Below are 23,203 nucleotides of genomic sequence, written 5' to 3' on the forward strand. Positions count from 1 at the left end.
CTTTTTCTCACTCTTAAAATATCCACATTCTCTTTCCACCTCCAGCTTATAATTTCTCTCAGTCTTTGCAAGTTTGTTGTGGATAGGGTAGATGTTGTTGCATTTTTTCCAATTTTATCTCTAGATCTTCAATAATTTTGTATTTCAACTATCAAATTTTATTGGTCCTCTCTCCTACTCTTTTTTTCATCTCAAATTTCTAATTTTTTCCTGTCAAGCATATTTTTCTCTCTTCTCTTTTATTTTTCTTTACTCTCCTTTTTCCCTCTTCTCTCAAATTTTATTTTTTTCCTTCTTTGCCTGGTTTTTGTTCTTCTCTTAGTATTTCCTCTCCATCATTTCAAAATTACTTTCCATTCCTCTAGACATCTCTTAAGCTTTTCTTTGTTTCTTTTTTCTCTTATACACATACCATCTACATTAATTTTAATTCATTTGTTGTTCATAGTGCTGTTGGGGACCTTTCCAATTTGGCTCCTCTACTTTTATTCTTTGTTTACTTTTTTCCTTTCTTTTTTCTTTCTCTCTCTCACTTTATTTTATTTTAATTTCTGTTAAACCTAATACTATACACTTCCCTTCTCATATTCCATTCCACATTCTTCATTCTCTTTTTTTTATTAATGATATAAATTTTATTTTCTTTCTTCACATTGCTCAGACTCCCAACTCTTATTAGTGCTACTCCCTGTACCATTTCAAAATCATTTTTCTTTCAGGAGGTCATCTCATATCCACTTTCCTTTTTTATAATAGTCTTAATCTCTTTACACCCTATTAATACTGGTTCATTTGCTGTTGATAGTGGGATTGCAGGGTGGGTGGGGAGTTATTTTTGTGGGTGTGGGTTTGTTGCCTGGGTTTTCTGATTTTGTTCTGGCAGTACCTACACAACAGCATGCAATATGTGGTAGGCAGAGTGACCCCCAGTCAACAAGCTGCATGGAACAACCCACCAAAGAAAGACCCAACAACAACCAAAACCAGATTATATCCAGAGAGCCAACAGAAATAGCATAAGGAGCATCCCAAGAGATCAAGGGGACTGTACCACTGAATCTCATAGGTCTCCTACCATAGAGGTTCACACCACAAAGTCAGGAAGTCAAAACAGATCAATTTAAGAACCAGAAGCAAACCCCAATCAAAAGAAAAGGAGGAATCCTCAGAAATAGTGCTAAATGAAATGCAGGCAAGTCAACTATCAGATACTGAGTTCAAAACAATGGTAATAAGGAAGCTTACTGAACTCACTGTGATTACCAAAAACTATAGGAAAACTATGAGGAACTGACAGCAAACTATATTAGCATAAAAAAGGACGCAAAAAAAAATCAACAAGGGCCAAGAGGAAATGAAAAATATAATTTTTGAATTGAAGAACAGAGTAGAAGGAATAAAAATCAGGCTAGATGAAGCAGAGAATCAAATCAGTGAGCTGGAGGACAAGGAAGAAAAAACTCCCAGAAAAAGCAAGAAAGAAAAAAAAAGACTCATAAAGAACACAGAGGGATTAAGGAAACTTCAAAACAACATAAAATGTTACAATACCCATATAATAGGGATACCAGAAGTAGAAGAAGAGGAACAAGGAATAGAAAACCTGTTTGAAAAGTAATGATAGAAAACTTCCCTAATTGGATGAGAGAAAAAAAATCACACAACTCCAGGGGGCATAGAGGGTCCCAATGAAGAGTAACCCAAACAGGCCCACTCTAAGACACATCATAATTAAAATGGCAAAATTCAAAGATGAAGAGAGAATCACAAAGGCAGCAAGAAAGAAACAGGAAGTAACATGCAAGGGACCCCAATAAGGCTAGAAGCTAACTTCTCAATGGAAATACTGTAAATCAGAAGAGAATGGGAAGAAATATTCTAAGTAATGAAAAGCAAAGGCCTACAACCAAGACTACTCTACCCAGCAAGGCTCTCAATTAAAATGGAAGGTGAAATAAGGGGCTTCCCGGACAAAAGAAGGCTAAAAGAATACACCTTCACCAAACCAGCACTGCAAGATATGCTAAAGGGACTACTTTAAGAACAGGAAGAAAAAGAGTAGGAGAAAGAACACAGGTACAAAGGAGGTAAAATGGCAATGAATAAGTACCTATCAATAATAACCTCAAATGTAAATGGCTTAAATGCTCCAATCAAAAGACACAGGTGAGCTGAATGGATAAGGAAACATGACCTGCACATATGCTGCCTACAAGAGACCCACCTCAGAACAAAAGACCTACACAGACTGAAAGTCAAGGGTTGGAAACAAATATTCCAAGCAAAGAGACAGGAAATAAAACAGCCGGGGTAGCAATATTTACATCTGACAAAATAGACTTCAAAATGAAGGACATAAAAAGAGACCCAGAAGGACACCTTCTAATACTCAAAGGAAGAATCCCTTTATTTCATCAAGAAGAAATAAATTGTAAACATATACACCCAACATAGGAGTACCCAAATATATAAGGAAAATTTTGGAGGACTTCAAGAAAGATACAGAGAACAACACAACTATAGCAGAAGATTTTTAACACCCCACTGCCAAAAATGAATAGATCTTCCAAACAAAATATCAACAAATATATTGTGGAACTTAATGATGTATAAGATTAAATGGACTTAAATGATATATATATATAGAAACTTTCATCCCAAAGAAGCAAAATATACACTCTTTTCAAATGCACATGGAACAATTTCAAAGATAGACCATATGATAGGACACAGAACAAGCCTCAACAAATGTAAGAAAATTGAAAACATATCAAGCATTTTCTTGACCCACAAGGACTTAAAACTAGAAACCAACCACAAGAAAAAATTCAAACTCATGGAGACTGATTACCATGCTATGAAACAATGAATGGGTTAAAAATGAGATCAAGAAAGAAATCAAAAAGTTTCTGAAAACAAATGAAAATGAACACACAACAGTCCAAAACCTACAGGACACAGCAAAAGCAGTCTTGAGAAAGAAGTTCATAGCAATGTAGCCTACCTAAAAAAAAGTAGAAACATTTCAAATAAACAACCTAACCATACATCTTCAAAAACTGTAGAAACAACAACAAACAAAGCCCAGAGGAACTAGAAAGAAGGAAATAAGATCAGAGCAGAATTAAATGACATAGAAATTAAAAGAACAAGTCAAAGGATAAATAAATCCAGGAGCTGGTTCTTTGAAAAGATCAACAAAATCAACAAGCCTTTAATCAGACTCATCAAAAAAAAAAAAGAGAAAGGACCCAAATAAATAAAATCAGAAATCAAAGAGGAGAAATCACTACTACAAATTATATGCCAAGAAATTTGAAAACCTGGGTAAAATAGACAACTTTCTTAAAAACTATCATCTTCCAAATCTGAATCAAGTAAAACCAGAAATCATGAGCAGACCAATAACTGCTGATGAAATTGAAGCAGTAATCAAAAAACTCCCAACACACAAAAGCCCTGGACCGGATAGTTTCACACTTCTACAAAACATTTAAGGAAGAGTCAACCCCTGTCCTTTACAGATTATTCCAAAAAAAACAAAGAGGGAAGACTACCAAACTCTTTTTATGAGGCCAGCATAATCCTAATGCCAAAACCAGATAAAGACACAACAAAGAAAGAAACCTACAGTCCAATATCACTGATGAACATAGACACTAAAATCCTCAACATAATATTGGCAAACCACATCCAGCAATACATCAAAAAGATCATACAGCATGACCAAGTGGGATTCATCCCAGCAATGCAAGGATAATATAGTATTTGCAAATAAATAAATGTAACACATCATATAAACAAAGTGAAAGACAAAAATCACGTGATTATATCAATAGATGTGAAAAAAGCATTTGATAAATTACAGTACCCATTTATGATAAAAACACTTAGCAAAGTGTGAATAGAGAGAGCATACATGACATAATAAAGGCCATATATCAAAAACCTACAGCCAAGGTCATACTCCACAAGCAAAAACTAAAAGCTTTCCCACTAAGATCAGGAACGACATAAGGATGTCCACTTTCACTACTTCTATTCAACATAGTATTGGAAGTCCTAGCCACAGCAATCAGATGGAAAAGAAATGAGACATCCAAATTGGAAAGAAGGAAGTAAAACTGTAGCTGTTTGCAGATGACATGATAGTATAAATAGAAAACCCTATAAACTCCACCAAAAAACTGCTTGAACTAACAAATAAATTTGTAAAGCACTGGGAAACAAAGTCAATATTCAGAAATCAAAGGCATTTGTGTACGCCAACAATGAAATATCAGAAACAGAAATCAGGAAAAAAATCCCATTTTCTAGAGCAACAAGAAAAATAAAGTACCTAGGAATAAACCTAACCAAGAAAATAAAAGATCTAGGACTTCCGCCAAGATGGAGGCATAGGTGGAGAAGCCCTGCTTTCTCTCACAACCAAGTTTAGAGACAACTAAATAATAGCAACAGAAAACAGAAAATTGAACTTTTCGGAAGTCTGTTAACAACAAATTCTTCAGCCTGACTGGTAAGAGGGGCGAAACCAGCAGCTGTCGCAGCGGGGTTGCACAGAAAAACTTGGTCAGACGGACTCGGGTGTGCGGAACCCAGGTGCAGGGTTGGACCTAGTAAGTGACTCAGCGAGCCACCACAGGGAAACAGCGAGGGAGCAGGGCTGTGAGTTGACTGTGGTTGCGCTTTCGTGTGCAGATAGACAAGCGAGGGAGTGGGCAGTGAGACTACAAGACTGAGCAGACCCCACCGCGAGCAGCAGCAGAGGGCGCCGCCATTTCCCTGCTCTGACCCCGCTTCCACATACAGCGTCATGACCCAGCGACCTGAGTGGCCCCACCCTGGTGAGCCACCTAAGGCTCTGCTCCTCACCCAGCGGAGAGAAACAGCAGAGGGGGTCACCATTCCCCCGCTCTGACCACGCCCCCACATACAGCGTCACAACCCAGCGACCTGAGAGTCCAAGGCTCAGCTACTCATACTTAACTGGCGAGAACAGACCAAAAATGGCTCAAGAAGATCTCAAAGCCCCAGAGCCTATAAATCTAAGCAATGAAGAAATAGCAAAACTCTCAGATGCACAGTTTAAAACACTGGTGATCAGGATCCTCACAGAACTGGTTGATTATAGCCAAAATTTAGACAAACATATGAACGCGAAACTAATTGAAATGAATGAAATTGCACAGGAAACCAATAGCGATGAAAAGGAAACTGGGACTCAAATCAATGGAGTGGACCAGAAGAAAGCAAATAATGGCCAAACAGAAAAGAGTCAAGAAGCAAGAATTCAAAAAAATGAGGAGAGGCTTAGAATCCTCCAGGACATCTTTAAACGCTCCAACATCCGAAATATAGAGGTACCAGAAGGGGGAAAGGAACAGCCACCAGTGGAAAACTTATTTGAACAAATAATAAAGGAGAATTTCCCCAATCTGGCAAAGGAAATAGACTTCCAGGAAATGCAGGAAGCTCAGAGAGTCCCAAAGAAGTTGGACCCAAGAAGAAACACACCAAGGCACATAATTACATTAGCCAAGATTAAAATGAAGAAGAGAATCCTAGAAGCAGCAAGAGATAAGGGGACAGTCACCTACAAAGGAGTTCCTATAAGACTGTCAGCTGATTTCTCAAAAGAGACCTTACAGGCAAGAAGGGGCTGGAAAGAGGTATTCCAAGTCATGAAATCCAAAGACCTACAACCAAGATTGCTCTATCCAGCAAAGCTTTCATTTAGAATGGAAGGACAGATAAAGTGCTTCTCAGATAAGATCAAATTCAAGGAGTTCATCATCACCAAGCCCTTATTATATGAAATGTTAAAGGGACTTATCTAAGAAAAAGAAGTTAAAAAAACATGAACAGTGAAAGGACAGCAAACTCACAGTTAATAACAACCACACCTAAAACAAAAGCAAACTAAAAGGACAGCTAGATCAGGAGTGGAAACATAGAAATGAAGATCTCAAGGAGGGTTAGCAATAGGGGAGTGGGAGGAGGAGAAGGGGAGAGAAGGTACAGAAAATAAGTAGCATAGACAGTAAATAGAAAATTGATGGGGGGGGCAAGAATAGTAGGGGAAATACAGAATCTAAAGAACTTGAGACACATGGTCATAAACTAAAGGGGGGAATAGAACAACCATAATGGCATAATCAATAAAAAAATAAATAAATAAAAGAAAAGAAAAGATCTATACTAAGAAAACTACACAACACTGAAGAAAGAAAGGAATACACAAATGGAAGCAAATACCATGCTCATGGGTTGGAAGAATTACATCATCAAAATGTCCATACTAACCAAAGCAATTGGTTAGATTCAATGCAATCCTTATTAAAATATCAATGACATATTTCACGGATATAGAAAAAACATTTCAAAAACATATATGGAACCATAAATGACCCCAAATAGCTGCAGCAATTTTGAGAAAGAACAAAGTAGGTGGGATCACCATACCAAACATGAAACTATATTACAAGGCCATGGTAATCAAAACAGCCCGGTACTGGCATAAGTATAGATACATAGAGAGATTCTGTTTCAATGAACAGAATAGAGAGCCCAGAAATAAACCCAAATCTCAATGGTCAACTAATATTTGACCAAGAAGGAAGAAGCATAAAATGGAGTAAACTTTGCCTCTTCAACAAATGGTGTTGGGAGATATGGACAACTACATGAAAAAAAATGAAACTCAACCAGAGACTTACACCATACACAAAAATAAATTCAAGGTGGATAAAAGATGTAAATATAATCACAACACCATAAAAGTCCTAGAGGGGAACATAGGCAGAAAAATCGAAGATATTCCACTCAGCAATATTTTCACTGATATGAACTCTAGAGGCAGGGACATAAAGGAAAGGATAAACAAATGGGACCTCATCAAATTTAAAAAACTTCTGCACAACTAGAGTAAACATCAGCAAAATGAAAAGAGAACCAACTGTATGAGAAAATACATTTGCCAATGATAACTGAGACAAGGGCTTGATCTCCAAAATATATAAAGAACTCACACAACTCCACACCAGGAAGACAAACAAGCCAATTAAAAAATGGGCAAAGGACTTGAACAGACACTTCTGCAAGGAGGACATACAGAGGGCCCAGAAGCATATGAAAAGATGCTTACCTCCCAAGCACATACTTCCTAATATACATAAACTAAATTTTACCCCCATCAATCTTTACCCTCTTTAACTTTCTGTAGCCCTTATTGTCTAGGCCATTCTCTTAAAACTGCCTTACGACTTTATGTAATTAGGTATGGATATATAGTCTCCCAATAATACTTGGATTCCTTAAAGATAGGAACCAATTTTATTTTTTTTTTAAGATTTTATTCATGTATATGGTATAAGTTGGTGCTCAAGTTTCTTTTCTTTCTCATTTCTTTTTTTTTTTTTTTTGCACATAGCTGTCCAGCTCTCCCAACACCATTTGTTGAAGAGGCTATTTTTACTCCATTTTATGTTGCTGCCTGATTTGTTGAATACTAGTTGACTATAGAGACTTGGGTTTATTTCTGGGCTCTCTGTTCTGATCCATTGGTCTATGTGCCTGTTTTTATGCCAGTACCAGGCTGTTTTGATTTCTGCAACCTTGTAATACAGTTTGGTATCAGGTATTGTGATCCCTCGTACTTTGCTCTTCTTTCTCAAAATTGCAGCAGCTATTTGGGGTTGCTTATGGTTCCATAAAAATTTTTGAAGTGTTTGTTCTATGTCTATGAAATATGCTATTGGTACTTTAATAGGTATTGCATTGAATCTGTAAATTGCTTTGGTTAGTATGGACATTTTGATGATGCAATTTCTTCCAATCCATGAACATAGTATCTGATCCATTTGTGTCTTCCTTGATTTCTTTCTTCAGTGTTGAGTAGTTTTCTGAACACAGGTCTTTTACCTCCTTGGTTAGGTTTATCCCTAGGTATTTTATTTTTCTTGTTGCTATATCAAATGGGATTTTTTCTTGATTTCTACTTCTGCTGTTTCATTGTTGGTGTACAAAAATGCCTTTAATTTCTGGATATTGTACATTTACACAATTGAATTCTATGTAGCAGGAAAAAAAGGAGCTCCTACCCTTTGCAAAAGCATTACTGGAACTGGAAAGCATTATGCTGAGTGAAATAAGCCAGGCAGTGAAAGACAAATACTATACGATCTCACCTTTAACAGGAACCTAATCAACAAAACAAACAAGCAAGCAAAATATAACCAAAGACACTGAAATAGAGAACAGGCTGACAGTGACCTGTTCTCTGGGAGGAAATTTGGGGGGAAAAGGGGAAGGGTTTGCAGGGACAAATATAAAGGACACATGGACAAAAACAAGGGTGGGGTGGAAACGGGAGGGAGGTGGGGAGGGGTGGGAGGCTGGGCTGGAATGGGAGTAAAAGGTAGAAAACTGTATTTGAACAACAATTAAAAATTTTGAAAAAGGATGTAAAAAACCCAAATGTTTTTGTATGGTACTATAAATGGTTTTTTATTAACATCACAGAACAAGAATTAGCAGTGAGTCTGACAAGCACTATGATTTCAAGGTCACGATGTATCTAAATCATATTTTGAAAAGCTGTGAGAACTATAAATTGATTAAAATCTGTTCATGCAAAGTCAAAATTATAAAATAAAATAACCTCTGCCATACTAAAAAAAATTAATAAAAAATAAAGATTTTATTCACTTATGTTCAGAAAGAAGAGAGAGAGAAAGAGATGGAGAGAAACAGCGATGTAAAATAGAAACATTGATTAGTTGCCTCTTGCTCCCCCCCAGCTGAGGACTTGGCCAGCAACCCAGGTATGTGCCCTGACAGGGAATCAAATTACTGACATTTTAGTTCACAGGCTGGTGCTAAATCCACTGAACCACCAGCCAGGGCAGGAACCATTTTTATATTAAATTTAGTTTTCTGACGAAGATAGGAACAGTTTTTGAGGTTAAATTTTGTTTTGTGACCAGATAACACAGGTTCAAAGTTTAAGTGGTGAAAAAGAATTGCCATAAAACATCTTTCCTGCCCTCCAACCACCTAGTGCCCCTTCCTTGTGGCAACCAAAAAACCGTATTTTACTCTTTTTTGTATCTGTCCAAAGCTGCCAGGGCAGTGTGGAGCCCAAGATAGGCAACAAGATAAAGAAAGTGAAATTGCTCTTGGGTATTCTCCAATTCTTCTTTTTTTCATTTTTAAATTATTTCATTGTTGTTCAATTACAGTTGTCTGCATTTACCCGCCCCCCCACCACCACTGTGCTGCAACCCAGCCAAACCTATTTCCCTCCCTTGCTTCTGCCTGCCTCCTTGGTTTTGTTTATGTGTCCTTTATAGTTGTTCCTGAAAACCCTTCCCTCCTTTATCCCCTTCCACCTTTCCTTTGGTTACTGTCAGATTGTTCTTGATTTCAATGTCTCTGGTTACATTTTGCTTGCTTTTTTCTTTGCTGATTAGGTTCCTGTTAAAGGTGAAATCATATGGTATTTGTCTTTCACTGCCTGGCTTATTTCATTTAGCATAATCCTCTCCAGTGCCATTCATGCTGTCACAAAGGGTAGGAGCTCCTTCTTTCTATCTGCTGCATAGTATTCCACTATATAAATGTACCATAATTTTTTTATCCACTCATTTACTGATGGGCACTTAGGTTGCATCCAGCACTTGGCTATTGTAAATGGTGCTGCCACGAACATTGGAGTGCCTAGGTTCTTTTGGATTGGTGTTTTAGCGTTCTTGGGGTATAATCCCAGAAGTGGAACAGCTGGGTCAAAAGGCAGTTCCATCTTGAGTTTTCTGAGGAAATTCCATACTGTTTTCCATAGTGCTTGCACCATTCTGCAATCCCACCAACAGTGCACTAGGGTTCCCTTTTTTCCACAACCTTTCCAGCACTTGTTTGTTGAATTGTTTATGAGGGCCATTCTGACTGGTGTGAAGTGGTATCTCATTGTGGTTTTAATTTGCATCTCTCTGATGGCTAGTGATGCTAAGCATCTTTTCATATGCTTCTGGGCCCTCTGTATGTCCTCCTTGGAGAAGTGTATGTCCAAGTCCTTGGCCCATTTTTTAATTGTTTTGTTTGTCTTCCTGGTGTGGAGTTGTGTGAGTTCTTTATATATTTTGGAGCTCAAACCCTTGTCCAAGGTGCCACTGGCAAATATGTTTTCCCATATAGTTGGTTCTCTTTTCATTTTAATACCACCTTCTTTAGCCATGGAGAAGCTTTTTAATTAAGAGATCCCATTTGTTTTATCTTTCCTTTATGTCCCTTGTTCTAGGGGACATATCAGTGAAATTATTGCTGCATGGAATATCTTAGATTTTCCTGCCTATGTTTTCCTGTAGGGCTTTTATGGTATCATGACTTATATCTAAGTCTTTTATCCACCTTGAATTTATTTTTGTGTATGGTGTAAGTTTGTGGTTGAGTTTCATTTTTTTTCATGTAGTTGTCCATATCTACCAACACCATTTGTTGAAGAGACTATTTTTACTCCTTTTTATGCTTCTTCCCCCTTTGAAGAAATATTAATTGGCCATAGAGACTTGGGTTTATTTCTGGGCTCTCTGTTCTGTTCCATTGGTCTATGTGTCTGTTCTAATGCCAATACCCAGCTGTTTTTATTACAGTGGGATTCATCCCACAGATGCAAGGATGATATAATACTTATAAATCAATAAACATATCGCATAAAGAAAAGACAAAAATCACATGACCATATCAATAGATGCAGAAAAAGCATTTCATAAGGTACAGCACCCAATTCTGATAAAAACACTCAGCAAAGTGGGAATAGAGGGAGGATTCCTCAACATAATAAAGGCCATATATGAGAGACCTACAGCCAACATCATACTCAATGAGCAAAAACTTAGAGCTTTCCTACTAAGATCAGGAACAAGAGAAGGATGTCCACTTTCACTACTCCTGTTCATCATATTGGAAGCCCTAGCAACAGCAATCAGGCAAGAAAAAAAATAAAAGGCATCCAAATTGGAAAGAAGGAAGTAAAACTGTCATTGTTTGCAGATGACATGATAGTGTACATAGAAAACCTTATAGACTCCACCTAAAGCTACTTGACCTAATAAGTGAATTTGGCAAAACAGCAGGATAGAAAGTCAATATTCAGAAGTCAAAGGCATTTTTGTAAACCAAACAATGAAATATCAGAAACAGAAATCAGAAAAAAATCCAATTTGCTATAGCAAGAAGAAAAATAAAGTACCTAGGAATAAACCTAACCAAAGAGGTAAAAGACGTGTATTCAGAAAACACAACGCTGAAGAAAGAAATCAAGGAAGACACAAACAAATGGAAGCATGTACTATGCTTATGTATTGGAAGAATTAACATCATCAAAATGTCCATACTACCCAAAGTAATTTATAGATTCAATGCAATTCCTACTAAAGTACCAATGACCTATTTCACGGATATAGAAAAAACATCTCATAAATGTATATGGAACCATAAATTACCCCAAATAGCTGCAGCAATTTTGAGAAAGAAGAACAAAATAGGAGGGATCACAATACCTCATATCAAACTGTATTACAAGTCCAATTCTCTCTTCAAGATGTCTTTACTTCTTTCTGGTGCTACCCCCAACTCCTGTACTCCACAGCTCCTTATGGTGGTCTACTGCACTCATTACACCACCACTACCAGAAAGCCAGCTGCCTCAGCTGGAATCCTTTCTGCTTCTTGACTGAATTATGGATACTGCCTCTAATTGCTCTCTCTCCTTCTGATTTTCTCACCCTCCTGATTTATTCTTCCAAACATCTCCAGAATAATCTTTCTAAAAGGCAGTTCTTCAAATTAACTTTTGTGCTAATGTTGTAACAAAAGATTCCTGATAATAGCATTCAAACAAGTCCTGCTTGCCATTCTATTATCACCCTCTGTATATACTCCACACTAGCTACAGGGCCTATTTCCCCCTGACACCTTTGCTTATGTTGTCCTTGCTGTCTGGAGTGCCATTCTGTTTCCTTTCAGTTTTTCATTTCTGGCACCTCTTCACCTAGCATAATGCATGCTGAATGAATGAGTGAATGAAAAATGCACTGGACAATTCTTACTGGACTACTGGTAGTTTGTTCTCCCAGGGGGAAGGGGTGCCTGGATTCATGCAACTATGTTATGAAATGAGATCTCGTGAAAGAACTCATACTAGTCCACTAAAAGCTAGAAGCTTGATGTGTGATGTCTGAAAACACAAGTCCAAAATCTAAAAGCCCCAATCCTTAATGGTGAAATCTCAGTTAATATGAGAGGCTACAGAGAAAAAGGGAAGCAATGCTAATCAAAAGTCTACTGTGTTAAATATTACTCTGGTATTTACTTACTTATATTCTGCCCTATTGCAGAAGAGTCTTAAATTGCTCACTGTGCTAGATCTATCTGACTTACTTGGGTGTTCTTCCCAATTACAGAGAGGACACTGAGACTCAGAAAGGTTGAGTAGCCTACCTAAGTCCATGTCATTAGAAAGAAGAATAGTAGACCTATCTGACTCCAGTTCTTCTGTCCATTCATAATATAACATTGCTGGCATCTTAAAATCAAGAAGTGCAGGAAAATGCCTACTTTTTCAATGTAAGCTTGCTGCTTTACTGTCTGAAAGCAAGGATTGCAATTTAGGAGCCTTTAGAACATCTGTTTCTAACCATCCTAAACAATCTAATGAATACCATAAGTAAATGCTAGGGATATGTTTGTGATTTGGTTTAAAATAATATTTTAAGTAAAATAAGGAAAAAATTTTTGAGGGGGAGTTCCTACTAATGATTTCAGTGGTATATAGGTAACGCTATACCTATTATAATCCAACTGTACTTTTTAATCAACCCAACTATACTACTTTAGATTATATTTTACTAAATGGACATATCTGACATCCTTGGTCAAGCTCTCTGTTTATTCTAGGATTGCCACACATGTACCCAAATTTACTTTAATCATCTGATGTCACACCCATGCACCTGGTCGAATGGTTACTAACAGAGAAGTGCAGAGGACAGCTATCTGCCTTCTCATCTTAAAAAATAGGCTCACAACAGAGTGATCAATTATGATCTGTTCCACAATCAAGTGGAGCCTCATTTGTCAAAGGTTTATACTTAAAACCTCTACCATTTTCAAGTATAAATGAGCCTAAATTGATTCTGGCCCCTTGTCCTTTATCCAGTTAGGAGGAGTCTATTTATCTAGAATGGCTGAACAGGCAAACTAAAAGAGTAATATTCTTGATTACCTTTCTGGACATTGGTGATGTTCTAAATATATAGTTAGCACATCATTGCCAACACTAAAATGTGCTATGCATTTAAGGAGAACTTGATTCAGCTCTCCCCATGGGTATAAGTGATTAATAACTTTAATGAAAACACTTAGGTATCATGAGCAAAGAAGGAAAAATATATACGTACTTCAGACTTTAATATATTCTTCAGCTTGTTAACCTCCAAATTAGTATCTTGCACCTTCTGTTTTATATCATTTAATTCATTATGAGTATCATTCAATTGTTTAGACAGTACCTATAAGAAAAAATAGCTAGATTTGACTACAAAAAATTACTCTATGTCAAAACCACTATAGAATAATTTAAAAATATTATAACATGATAAGTAAAAGTTAATATACCTAATACATAAAGCTCATATAAAAATAGTGAGAAGATGAGTCCAAACAACAAACTGGCAAAGAACTCAAACAGGTAATTCACAAAAAGGAAGCACAAGTGGATAATAGTCTACTTGTTTAAAGTTTACTAGTTTACTAGTTTAAAGTTTACTAGTAATAAAAGTTTACTAGTTTAAAAGTTTAAAGTTTAGCAGTAATCAAAGAAGTGTTACTTAAGACAATGAAATACTATTTTGCCTATCAAATTAGCAAAGATTTAAAGCTATTCTGTTATGACAAGGAATGGGGATTTCCATGTACCACTGGAGAAAACAAAATTTGCAAAAGTAAATCTGTGATCTGCTATGTGTTGACGTATCAAGAGATGTTTTTAAGATACTAATAAAGACAACAAAGTCAAATCTGTTGCTTTTTGTTGAAGACAGGAGATGGATACATGCATATTCACTATATTTGAAAATATCCAGCTAATTAAAAATGCCATAAGCTTTGATTCAATTTGGAATTAAATCTAATAAAATTTAATGAAAAAAATGTTCATTGAGACATTATTTATTATAGTAACAATATTTATTCACATTAAGTGAATGATACAGTAAATAAAGCAACTACATAGTGGTATGACCACATAGAACATTATGCATCTATGAGAAATGTTTGGAATTATTTTTAATAACAGAAAAAAGTCAATCTATAGTAAAAAAAAAAGTCAGGATAAAACACTAAAAATACCTCATCCTAATTTGTTAAAAATTGTGGTATTGAGGGTGAAAATATTTTAAGGTTTCTGTTTTCCAAATCTTCTGTAATATGGGTTCTTAATCTGCAGTCCACAGAGGGATCCATCTTCTACCTTTGGGCCTATGACCCAAATGAAGAAAAAAACTAGTCTTGAACATATGAAAATTGTTATTACAGCATTTCTTCTGATTATTTAAAATGTTTACAAAATTTAAAGAAAGCAAGAAAGTGCTTTTAATGCTACAGTAAGCTAACAAGAGCATACAAAATATCAAGTGATTATGCTGGACTCTCTCATAAGTGCTTCCTAGGCATATTCTTGTTTCTTCCCCATTTTTACAGATGATAAACTGAGATTCAGAGAAGTTAAGTGATATTATCACACAGCCAGGCAGGGAAATATAATTCATGTGAGTTTTAAACACTCCATTGTACTGCCTTCTCATGTAGAAAAACCAAGATATAAAGGAGTATGTGGTTTTATTCCAGCTACATAAAAAGTTCATAAAAAGTACATTTCCTTAAAATGCACTGAAAATCAGTAAAAAAAATATGTTAATAGTGGCTCTGGGTGGTAAAAATGAGAGATTTTAATCTAGTTTTCACAAATATAAGTTATATTTATCTTTTACCCATTTGCTCTAGCTACAGAATACACAAAATTCTAAATTCACATCTTTTTTACTGCTATTCATTAACTTTTTAAAAATAAACTTTATTTTAGAATAGTTTTAGATTTACAGAAAAGTTGTGAAAATAGTACAGAGAGTTCCCATATACCCTATATTCAGTTTCCTTTTATTAACTGCTTATATTAGTATGGTATACTTATCAAAATTAATGAACTAATATTTATACATTGTTAACTAAAGTTCATATTTTATTTAGATTTTTCATTTAAAATTTTATTTATTTATCTATTTAGAGAGAAATTGGTTTGTTGTTCCTCTTATTTATGCATTCAATGGTTGCTTCTTGTATGTGCTCTGACCAGAGATCAAACCTGCAATCTTGGTGTATCAGGACACCATTAAAGCAACTGAATTACCCAGCCAGTTTCTCTCACTTTTATGCACTGTCCCTTTTCTGTTCCAGGATCCCATTATTCATTAACTTTTGAACATAGCACTTAACATCTCAGGCAGTTTTTTATAATTAATAAAATGTTACATCTATTATCTATTTACATAAATAAATATTTAACATTTAAAGAATACAGGCTTTTTAAAATTTTATTTAGTTATTTTTCAAGTACAGTTTTTTATCTATTTCTCCCATCCCAGGCTTTTATGATGCAAACTAAACATACTGAAACTAATAACAAAGTGGAGAAAATCGTTTGGACTGAAAAATTTTCAGAGGGGACTAAAGCTTCGAAATAGAATTATTTTAATGGTCAAATTAAAATGAGAATTGGTCAAATGGTCAAATGGGAAATTAGAACTATGGAGAAAGTATATTGGCTTAGAGAGGAAGTAATTATAAAAGAAATTTTCCTGAAAAAAAAATTACAGTGCTTATCTAAAAATGTAGCATAGTTCATAAACTCACATGTAAAACAAAATAATAGTCCATCAAATAAATCTACCATTTTCTTAAGAGTTTCTGAAGGTTTTTATCTTTCATTTGTTGAGTACTTCTAGGATCTCATACAAATCTGTTTTATTCCCTGCTCCCTCTTTTCCTTAATATTTAACATTTTATATCTGAAAATTTCATTTAGAAATTACATGGTATATTGTTTAATAAAGTTAAAAATGGCTGGTTCTAAAGCCTGAGCTTTTCTATAAAATGAAAAGAGAACTAACTGAGCCTCAGAAAAAATGTACATTTTCTTGGAGAAAAATATACTAGGAACAAACATACCTGGTTTTCTTGTTTAGCTTTAGAAAACTGTTCTTGGAGACTGTCATTCTCATGAGCCAAGATATCTCTTTCCCTGGCAATCTGAGCCAGTTCATCATTTGTTTCATCCAGTTGCCGACGCATTCTGGAAATGTCTTGTTCACACATAATTAGCGCTTCAGTGGACTGTCTATTCCACAAATCAAATAGTACATAAGACACATTTTACCAAAACAGAGTAACAAATTTTCACAACAAAGAAGATAGAAAGTTAGCATAAAAACATTTGAAGTAGTTTAAAACACACTTAAATTCATAGAAATAAAGACTGCAAAGATAGTGCATAGGCGTTTCTCTGTTGCCGACATTCCACTATGGAAAAAAGGATGCTAAACATACATAATAGTCAATGATTAGCTAAGTATTTCAAAACTTCTGACATTCAAATATAGGAAAGCTTTCATCCTACCTCTACATGCCATTGCTTAGTCTCCTCTGCAGGTTCCTCTTCCTCTGCCCTCTTAAATTTAATGGTTCTGAGGACTCAACTCTTAGTTTCCTGATTCTTCTTACTTTATGCCTTTGCTCAGACAAATACTATTCATATTCATGGCTCCCAACCCCAACCCCAGATGACTCTGAGATCATTAATTCCAGCCTTGGCCTTTTCCTTATACCCCAGACTCTTATATTTAACTGCTTATGAGACATATTTACAAGAAGGTCCCAAAGGCCCTTCCAATTCAGAGGAAAATCATCTTTTTCCATACTTTTTTACATGTGTGGTATTCATCCCCAGCCCAAAACCTGGCATTTTCCTAGATTTATTCCTCACAAACACATCACCCCTGTCCTCCAACTCCCCAACCCCGATTTATCATCATTCCTCAGTCTGGGTAACATTTCTAATGCAAAAATCTCCTCAAAATTATTTAATAATTTCTCATTTCCCAAAGGATAAAATAAAGACTCATTTGTCTACAACACAGGCCTCTGTGTTTAGCTTTTCCTCCCTTCACATCTCCTCTCACTTGTCAGGTTCCAACACTCACCTGCAAAGAGGCTCTTCAACATGATTCTTTGCTCTTTTTCTACCTTGAATGCCTGTTCCTTTCCCTTCCTTGGCAAACACTACATTCTCTTTTATTTCCCTACACAGACTTAGGTCTTCTTCCAATATTAGAAAGTTATAACCCTGTACATAACAATAAGCTCCTTGCTTCTTACTTTGTACCTCCCATAGTACTTTGCCTCTAATAAATACCCAAATTCTTGTTGAATGAATGATTTACCTTGATGCCTGTTCCATCTCAGCAATGATATTCTTCATGCCTGAAATGGTCTTTTCCTTAAAAATTAATATAAGTATGAAATAAAAAAATTATCTTAAACTGTTATTTCTGTTAAAACTTAATGAACAAAAAAAATTTCCCCTACCCTTTTTGATTTCCATTTGGGTTTAAACATTTATGCTCTATTCATATCTTCTATACTTTAAAACTAAAGCCTAATATGTGAATATATGTACTAGATAAAAACAATACATTATGCTCATTAAAGTAAAGGCTACACTTAGGTATCTTGATATGAGATCAATATATCAAATACTTTATTAAAGTTTTGTGCAGCCACCCAGCAACACAAGAACCTCGTAAGCACTCTGTATTTAGAGGCCAACCAATGGTTTGCATTAGAGTGCTCTCTATGAGGAATAGGATTGTTTGACTTTAACTCTTCATGTTATAAACTTTAGGAAAGTAAGTTATGTAGAACTAAATTTATTTCTTAAGAGTAATAACTTTGATCATGTGTATTATTTATATTAGTCATCAACAGCATCTTCAAAAACCTGCTAAAATGGAGTTACTTATAAAAGTATATTATTAAGTTTAGGTGTGAGTTAAATAAAAAGGTAAGAGTTAGGCCAAGAGCAAAAAATAAAAATTGAATAAAGTATTGTTTTTTTCCTTTTTCAAGGGCGTGGTGAGGGAGTAGATTAACGGGGTCAATCAAGGCTAAAATGAGTGTGATTATCTTCATGCCGTCAATACCATCTCCATACCTCCTCCTTTGAAAATTCTTGTTGATGTAAACTAGTTATAGATCCTACTTACAGATATTTAGGCTGACATTAGCCTTAAAAAAGTAGGAAAACTGTTCTTTCACTAAACAACTAGATTTCACTTTGCCTTTGAATTCTGAAATCCTTAGTAACCAAGTAAATAAGATAAAAAACTAAAACTATATTTCCCAACCAGGTCTGTTCCTATTCATTAGAGAGACAGTTTAGTTGTGTGTATGCACACATGTGTATGTATTATCTTCCTTCGTTCATGTGCTCTCTCCAGGGCAGTTTTAGCTCTGGCTTCCCATTCTGCTTCCTGGTAGAATGAATGGAGCAGATTTCACACCTGGCAGTTATGGATACTAGAATATGGCTAACATATCCATTAGCAAAGCACAGCCAATGGAGGAAAAACTCAAAGAGAAAATACTGCTTAAAATGGAATGTTAATACATGCTTTTGAAATATAATTTAACAAATTTCTAAATAAATTCTGAAAAATTAACAACTTCCAGTGTTTCCAAAAGTAATTACTTGGTTAAGTTTAAATATGGCTTATAAGCCTAAAAAGGACTTCCTTTTATCAATAGAAATTCATCTTGAAAGTAAGATGATCCAAGAACATTATAAAGTATCCAGGGCAACAAAATTACTGAGTAGAATCCAATAATATATCCTATTAGCCCTCTTTTCTCTTAATATTGCCCTAATATCACCATTTCTCAAACTGTTGACATCTATGCCATCATTATCAATTTAATATTTTTGTGCAACCCAATATGTTTGTCCAACCAGGGACACAGGTTCAAGTTAATTGTTAAAGATCCAATCTGGACAAGATGCTCATAAATCTACTTGGAGAAAAGAAAGAAACTAAAATATTACACAAATAATTCTGGCTTTTATTACTCAAAACTCTGTGAATTTTTAAGTTTTCTATTGAAATTTTCTAACTTTAACTAATAGTAAGAAGTAGGACATCTTTATTAAGTATGATTACCAGTGAGGTAAAAAACAACAACAAAACCTCCACCTATTTATTATATAATAGACTTTTCCATAGAAATTATTTCTGTAATCTCCAGATTAGACTGTAAGACTTCTGCTTTTCTCTGTATGGTATTTTTTAGTTCAGCTCTGAAATACAATTATAGAAAACATTTCTTTTTTTGAATGTTGAACCCTGATTTAAAATCAGGGTTCAAAGGATGGATATGTTTATGTTCATGATCTTATACAAAGTTCTTGACTTAAAATGGACCTGCAACTCAATATTCCTTATGAAGGAAAAGATAATGTTGGTACAATTAGCAGGATGCAAGAAATGTAAAATATAGATATAGCAGAGGGAAGAGATTAAGAAGATATGAATAATATGTTTCTAAGTGTTAGTGCTTTTAAAGAAAATCATGTTTACTGAAAAAGTTTTAAATATGAGGAACATGACTCTACCCCCAAAAGCCATAAAAGTTTCAAAAATATTAAGGTATACCTTATAAAGTAATGAGTCAGCCTTTTAAACAAATAAACCAAAATTTACTATCTTAGGCACTTTGGTGACTTTGTTAGGCTCATCATTCCCAAACTTATTAACTCCAATTCAATTTTCTCTCCAAACCTAAAATTCCAAGAGCCTATGAATATTTGTTACATGTCCCAAAGACATGTCCATACTCTTCCTCTCTGAGCCTGTTTCCCACTTCATGCACAGCAACTATTCACATGGTTCCTAAGTGAGAAAGCACATCTTGTCGATCTTTCTCTCTTCACAGCTCTGTTTATGTCAAGGATACTGCCACTATCCCAACACAGTTCTTATTATTTTACCCCTAACTAATGTCCTTGTTACTATTCTCGCTTCCTTATAATTCATCTTTTACATAGAATAACAGGTGTCAGAATATTTCTTTTAAAATAAAGATCTAATTGTGGTATTTTGTTTATATTATTTCATTCAATTCACTATATTGATGGTGATAGTCTAAATTCAACATTACATACATTTTCATAATCTGTTGCCTTCCACCTCATTTCATCTTTTGTTCCCTATCCCCACCCCATACTTACCTCTTTGCAATATGTTCTCTGGACATACTAAGCTATCAAGAAATTCCATGAAATTCTCTTATGAAAGCCACTGGGCTTTCACATGAGTTCCTCCACCTGGATTCTCCTTTCTGTAAAAAGTATTCTATCCATCTGAATCACTACTTCTTTCACTATACCCATCCTCTATATCTTTTCCTGGCTAATTCCTAGCCAATTTTCAGGGCAGTCCAGGCACCATCACCTCCTGGAAAGCTTTCTAGATCTTCATCCTAACTTAATCCAACTCCCAGGTTAAATCAAGTGTGTTTCTGCCAAACTCCAACTGTATATTGTGTATAAATTATTATGCCACTTAGCATATTCCATCATAATAGCTTCTTTATATATCTTTCTCCCAATTATACTATAGGCTTTGGAAGGCATGCCCACTCCTCCTCAGTTTCTAACATAATACCTGGTACCTATCAATAAATGTTTGTTCAATGGGTGGAAGAATAAATGAATGAATTAGTTCCCTTAGGGAGGGGAAAGGCCTTATTCCAATGATGCTGCCTTTGCTTAAGACATGTGTGGAAAAGTTTTGGAATTGTCTTCAGAATCAGTTTATGAGCCAGAAAAAGGTATCAATATTTCCCTGCCTTTTTGGCAACTCCTTTTATGTTGCTGTTTGAATAAAAACTGAGGGCTGGAAATTGTTACCCAGCTTTATTTACCAGCCCTACATCATCTAGTCTAAATGGCTAAGGACAATGTAAAAATATTCTCTGAACACAATTACAAAGACAATTTTAACAGAATAGATATATGACCTCCCAAACTGGCTAACTGAAAATATAAGTTCTGGTGTGCTTTTAAGAAGAAATCAGTCTCAACTGCTATATTGTCATGCCTCACATTTTGATATTTGAATTAGTTATTGTCAGTGAATGTTAATCATAAATTGAGGAGAGAAAGAACACATATTTCTTGACTATCCTAAAATATTTCAAAATCATATTTTAAAGTTTCAGCTCTCTAGAAAAAAGTTTGAGAAAATCCTAGTATTTTATTCAGACTTAAGTAAAAACATCTCTTTTAAACCACAGTTCTTAGAACATACTTTCATTGCCAAACTCTCTCCAAGGGATGCAATGTTCTCAGATTTTTTATCCAAGCATGCTTGCAGGCACTCCTTTTCTTTAGCCATATCATTGAGGGTTGCACCAAGAATGCTGATTTCTTCTCGCTGGGCAATACTTTGCCTTGTAAAATTATCTAAATATGTAATCATAAGGGCATTTTTAATGAAGATAATTTTTCCAGTTCAAGCAGATTGAAATAATTTTCAAAGTAAGCTGTCCTATATTATATTTGATGGCTAAAAATAAGTAATGTATACCAAATGAAAACATGGCTTTTATTGTTAGTAATTAAAAACTAAGATGAATCATGAAATTCTAAATAACTCATAAATGTAAAAGCACAATTAACACATTAGAATAAGAATAGCAAAGGAAAGCTCTATATTACAAATTCTCAAAGTAGATTTACATTTCTGATGGGGAGGAGAATTTAGGTGGATGAAGTTGGGTGGAACACTAAAATTTCCTCTTCCTCTAATTAGAAGTACTGTTGTATATAAGTTTGTAACTAATAGATCTTAGTAAAATATTCAATTAAGTGATCTTCAGAATAAAATATCTTCAAATATTCAAATGTTCCCAAAATTTTCTAAAAATTCCTAGAAAAAAATTATCCCAGAACATCTGATTTGATTTGTAAAAACACTGGCAAACCAATGTCAGTGCTAAAGGCCTAAATGATAGGTATACAATAGTAGTTTTCAAACTGCAGTTTCTTAACCAGTACCATCAGCATCATTTGGGAACCCCAGCCCTACTGAATTAGAATTTCTATGTGGGCAGAGCAATTATGTTTTTATAAGCACCCCTCCCATGTGATTCTAAAGCATAACAAAGCTTGACAACCACTGGAAAAAACTGATAAAGATATGAGAGCCTTAGCTACATCTACTCCGAGAAGTCTGGCTCCAGTGATCTTTATTTGCTCTCCAAATCGTTGTAACACACATGGAAGTTTGAGAACCACTGGTAGATCTCTTGGTTAATCCCCACCAATGGCCACCCAGTGCAAGCCCTAAGAGAGACAATATCATATGAAAAGAGGATGATCTCTATAGTACTTGAGAATAAATCAATTCCTGTTTCTGGGCAGTACTATCTTTCAGGCAAACCACATGTTTTGGGTGTTCTGATATCTGAATTCTTTTCCACTGGCACAAAATAAATAAGTAAATGAAAGCTCTAAAACAGCTCTAGTAGTTCTTAGCTTTAAAAAAATTCTCAACCTCAAGCTACCATCCATTTTTCTGCTACTCTTAGTAGCTAAACTTCTTAAGAGATTTCTATTCTCTCCTGTCTCTACTTTCTAACTTCCCGGTCATTCTTCAACTTATTCCACCTTTCCACATTCAACATTCTATCCAAACTTTGTCGGTGTTACCAAAATCTCCAATGTGCCAAATCCAACCAACATTTTTTTCATCCTCACCTTATTTTTGCTTCTTGAAAATATCTGACAATTGATGCTACTCCCCTTCTCTTTAAAACATTTTCTCTCTTGATTCCCAAAATAACACTTACTCACTTCTTCCTACTTCTTTGTTTTCTTCTTATTCAGCCCTGGATTCTCTTCTCGATATTTATTTTTTCTTTAGGAGATTTTATGGTTTTAAAATATCACTTATATGTTGATATATCCCTAATGTATATCTTTAGTTTAGGTTTATCTTCTGAGATAAAAACTTATCTATTTAACTGCTTGCCTTAT

At 35.0% G+C, this 23,203-nt stretch overlaps 1 protein-coding gene across 1 annotated transcript in view; it reads right to left on the reverse strand.

Annotated features, from left to right (window-relative positions):
- Positions 1 to 23,203, reverse strand: part of TSGA10 (testis specific 10) — a 139,345-nt gene that overhangs the window by 54,630 nt on the left and 61,512 nt on the right. The window contains exons 9-12 of the mRNA XM_053664511.1: positions 21,474 to 21,628; positions 17,553 to 17,608; positions 16,282 to 16,450; positions 13,458 to 13,568 (exon numbers count right to left, since the gene is read on the reverse strand). Of these exons, the coding sequence (XP_053520486.1) occupies positions 13,458 to 13,568; positions 16,282 to 16,450; positions 17,553 to 17,608; positions 21,474 to 21,628 (491 nt within the window). The remainder of the gene's footprint in view (positions 1 to 13,457; positions 13,569 to 16,281; positions 16,451 to 17,552; positions 17,609 to 21,473; positions 21,629 to 23,203) is intronic.

The sequence above is a fragment of the Artibeus jamaicensis genome, unplaced genomic scaffold, assembly GCF_021234435.1.
Source record: "Artibeus jamaicensis isolate MK-2021 breed Jamaican fruit bat unplaced genomic scaffold, CSHL_Jam_final contig_384, whole genome shotgun sequence".
Lineage (NCBI taxonomy): Eukaryota > Metazoa > Chordata > Mammalia > Chiroptera > Phyllostomidae > Artibeus > Artibeus jamaicensis.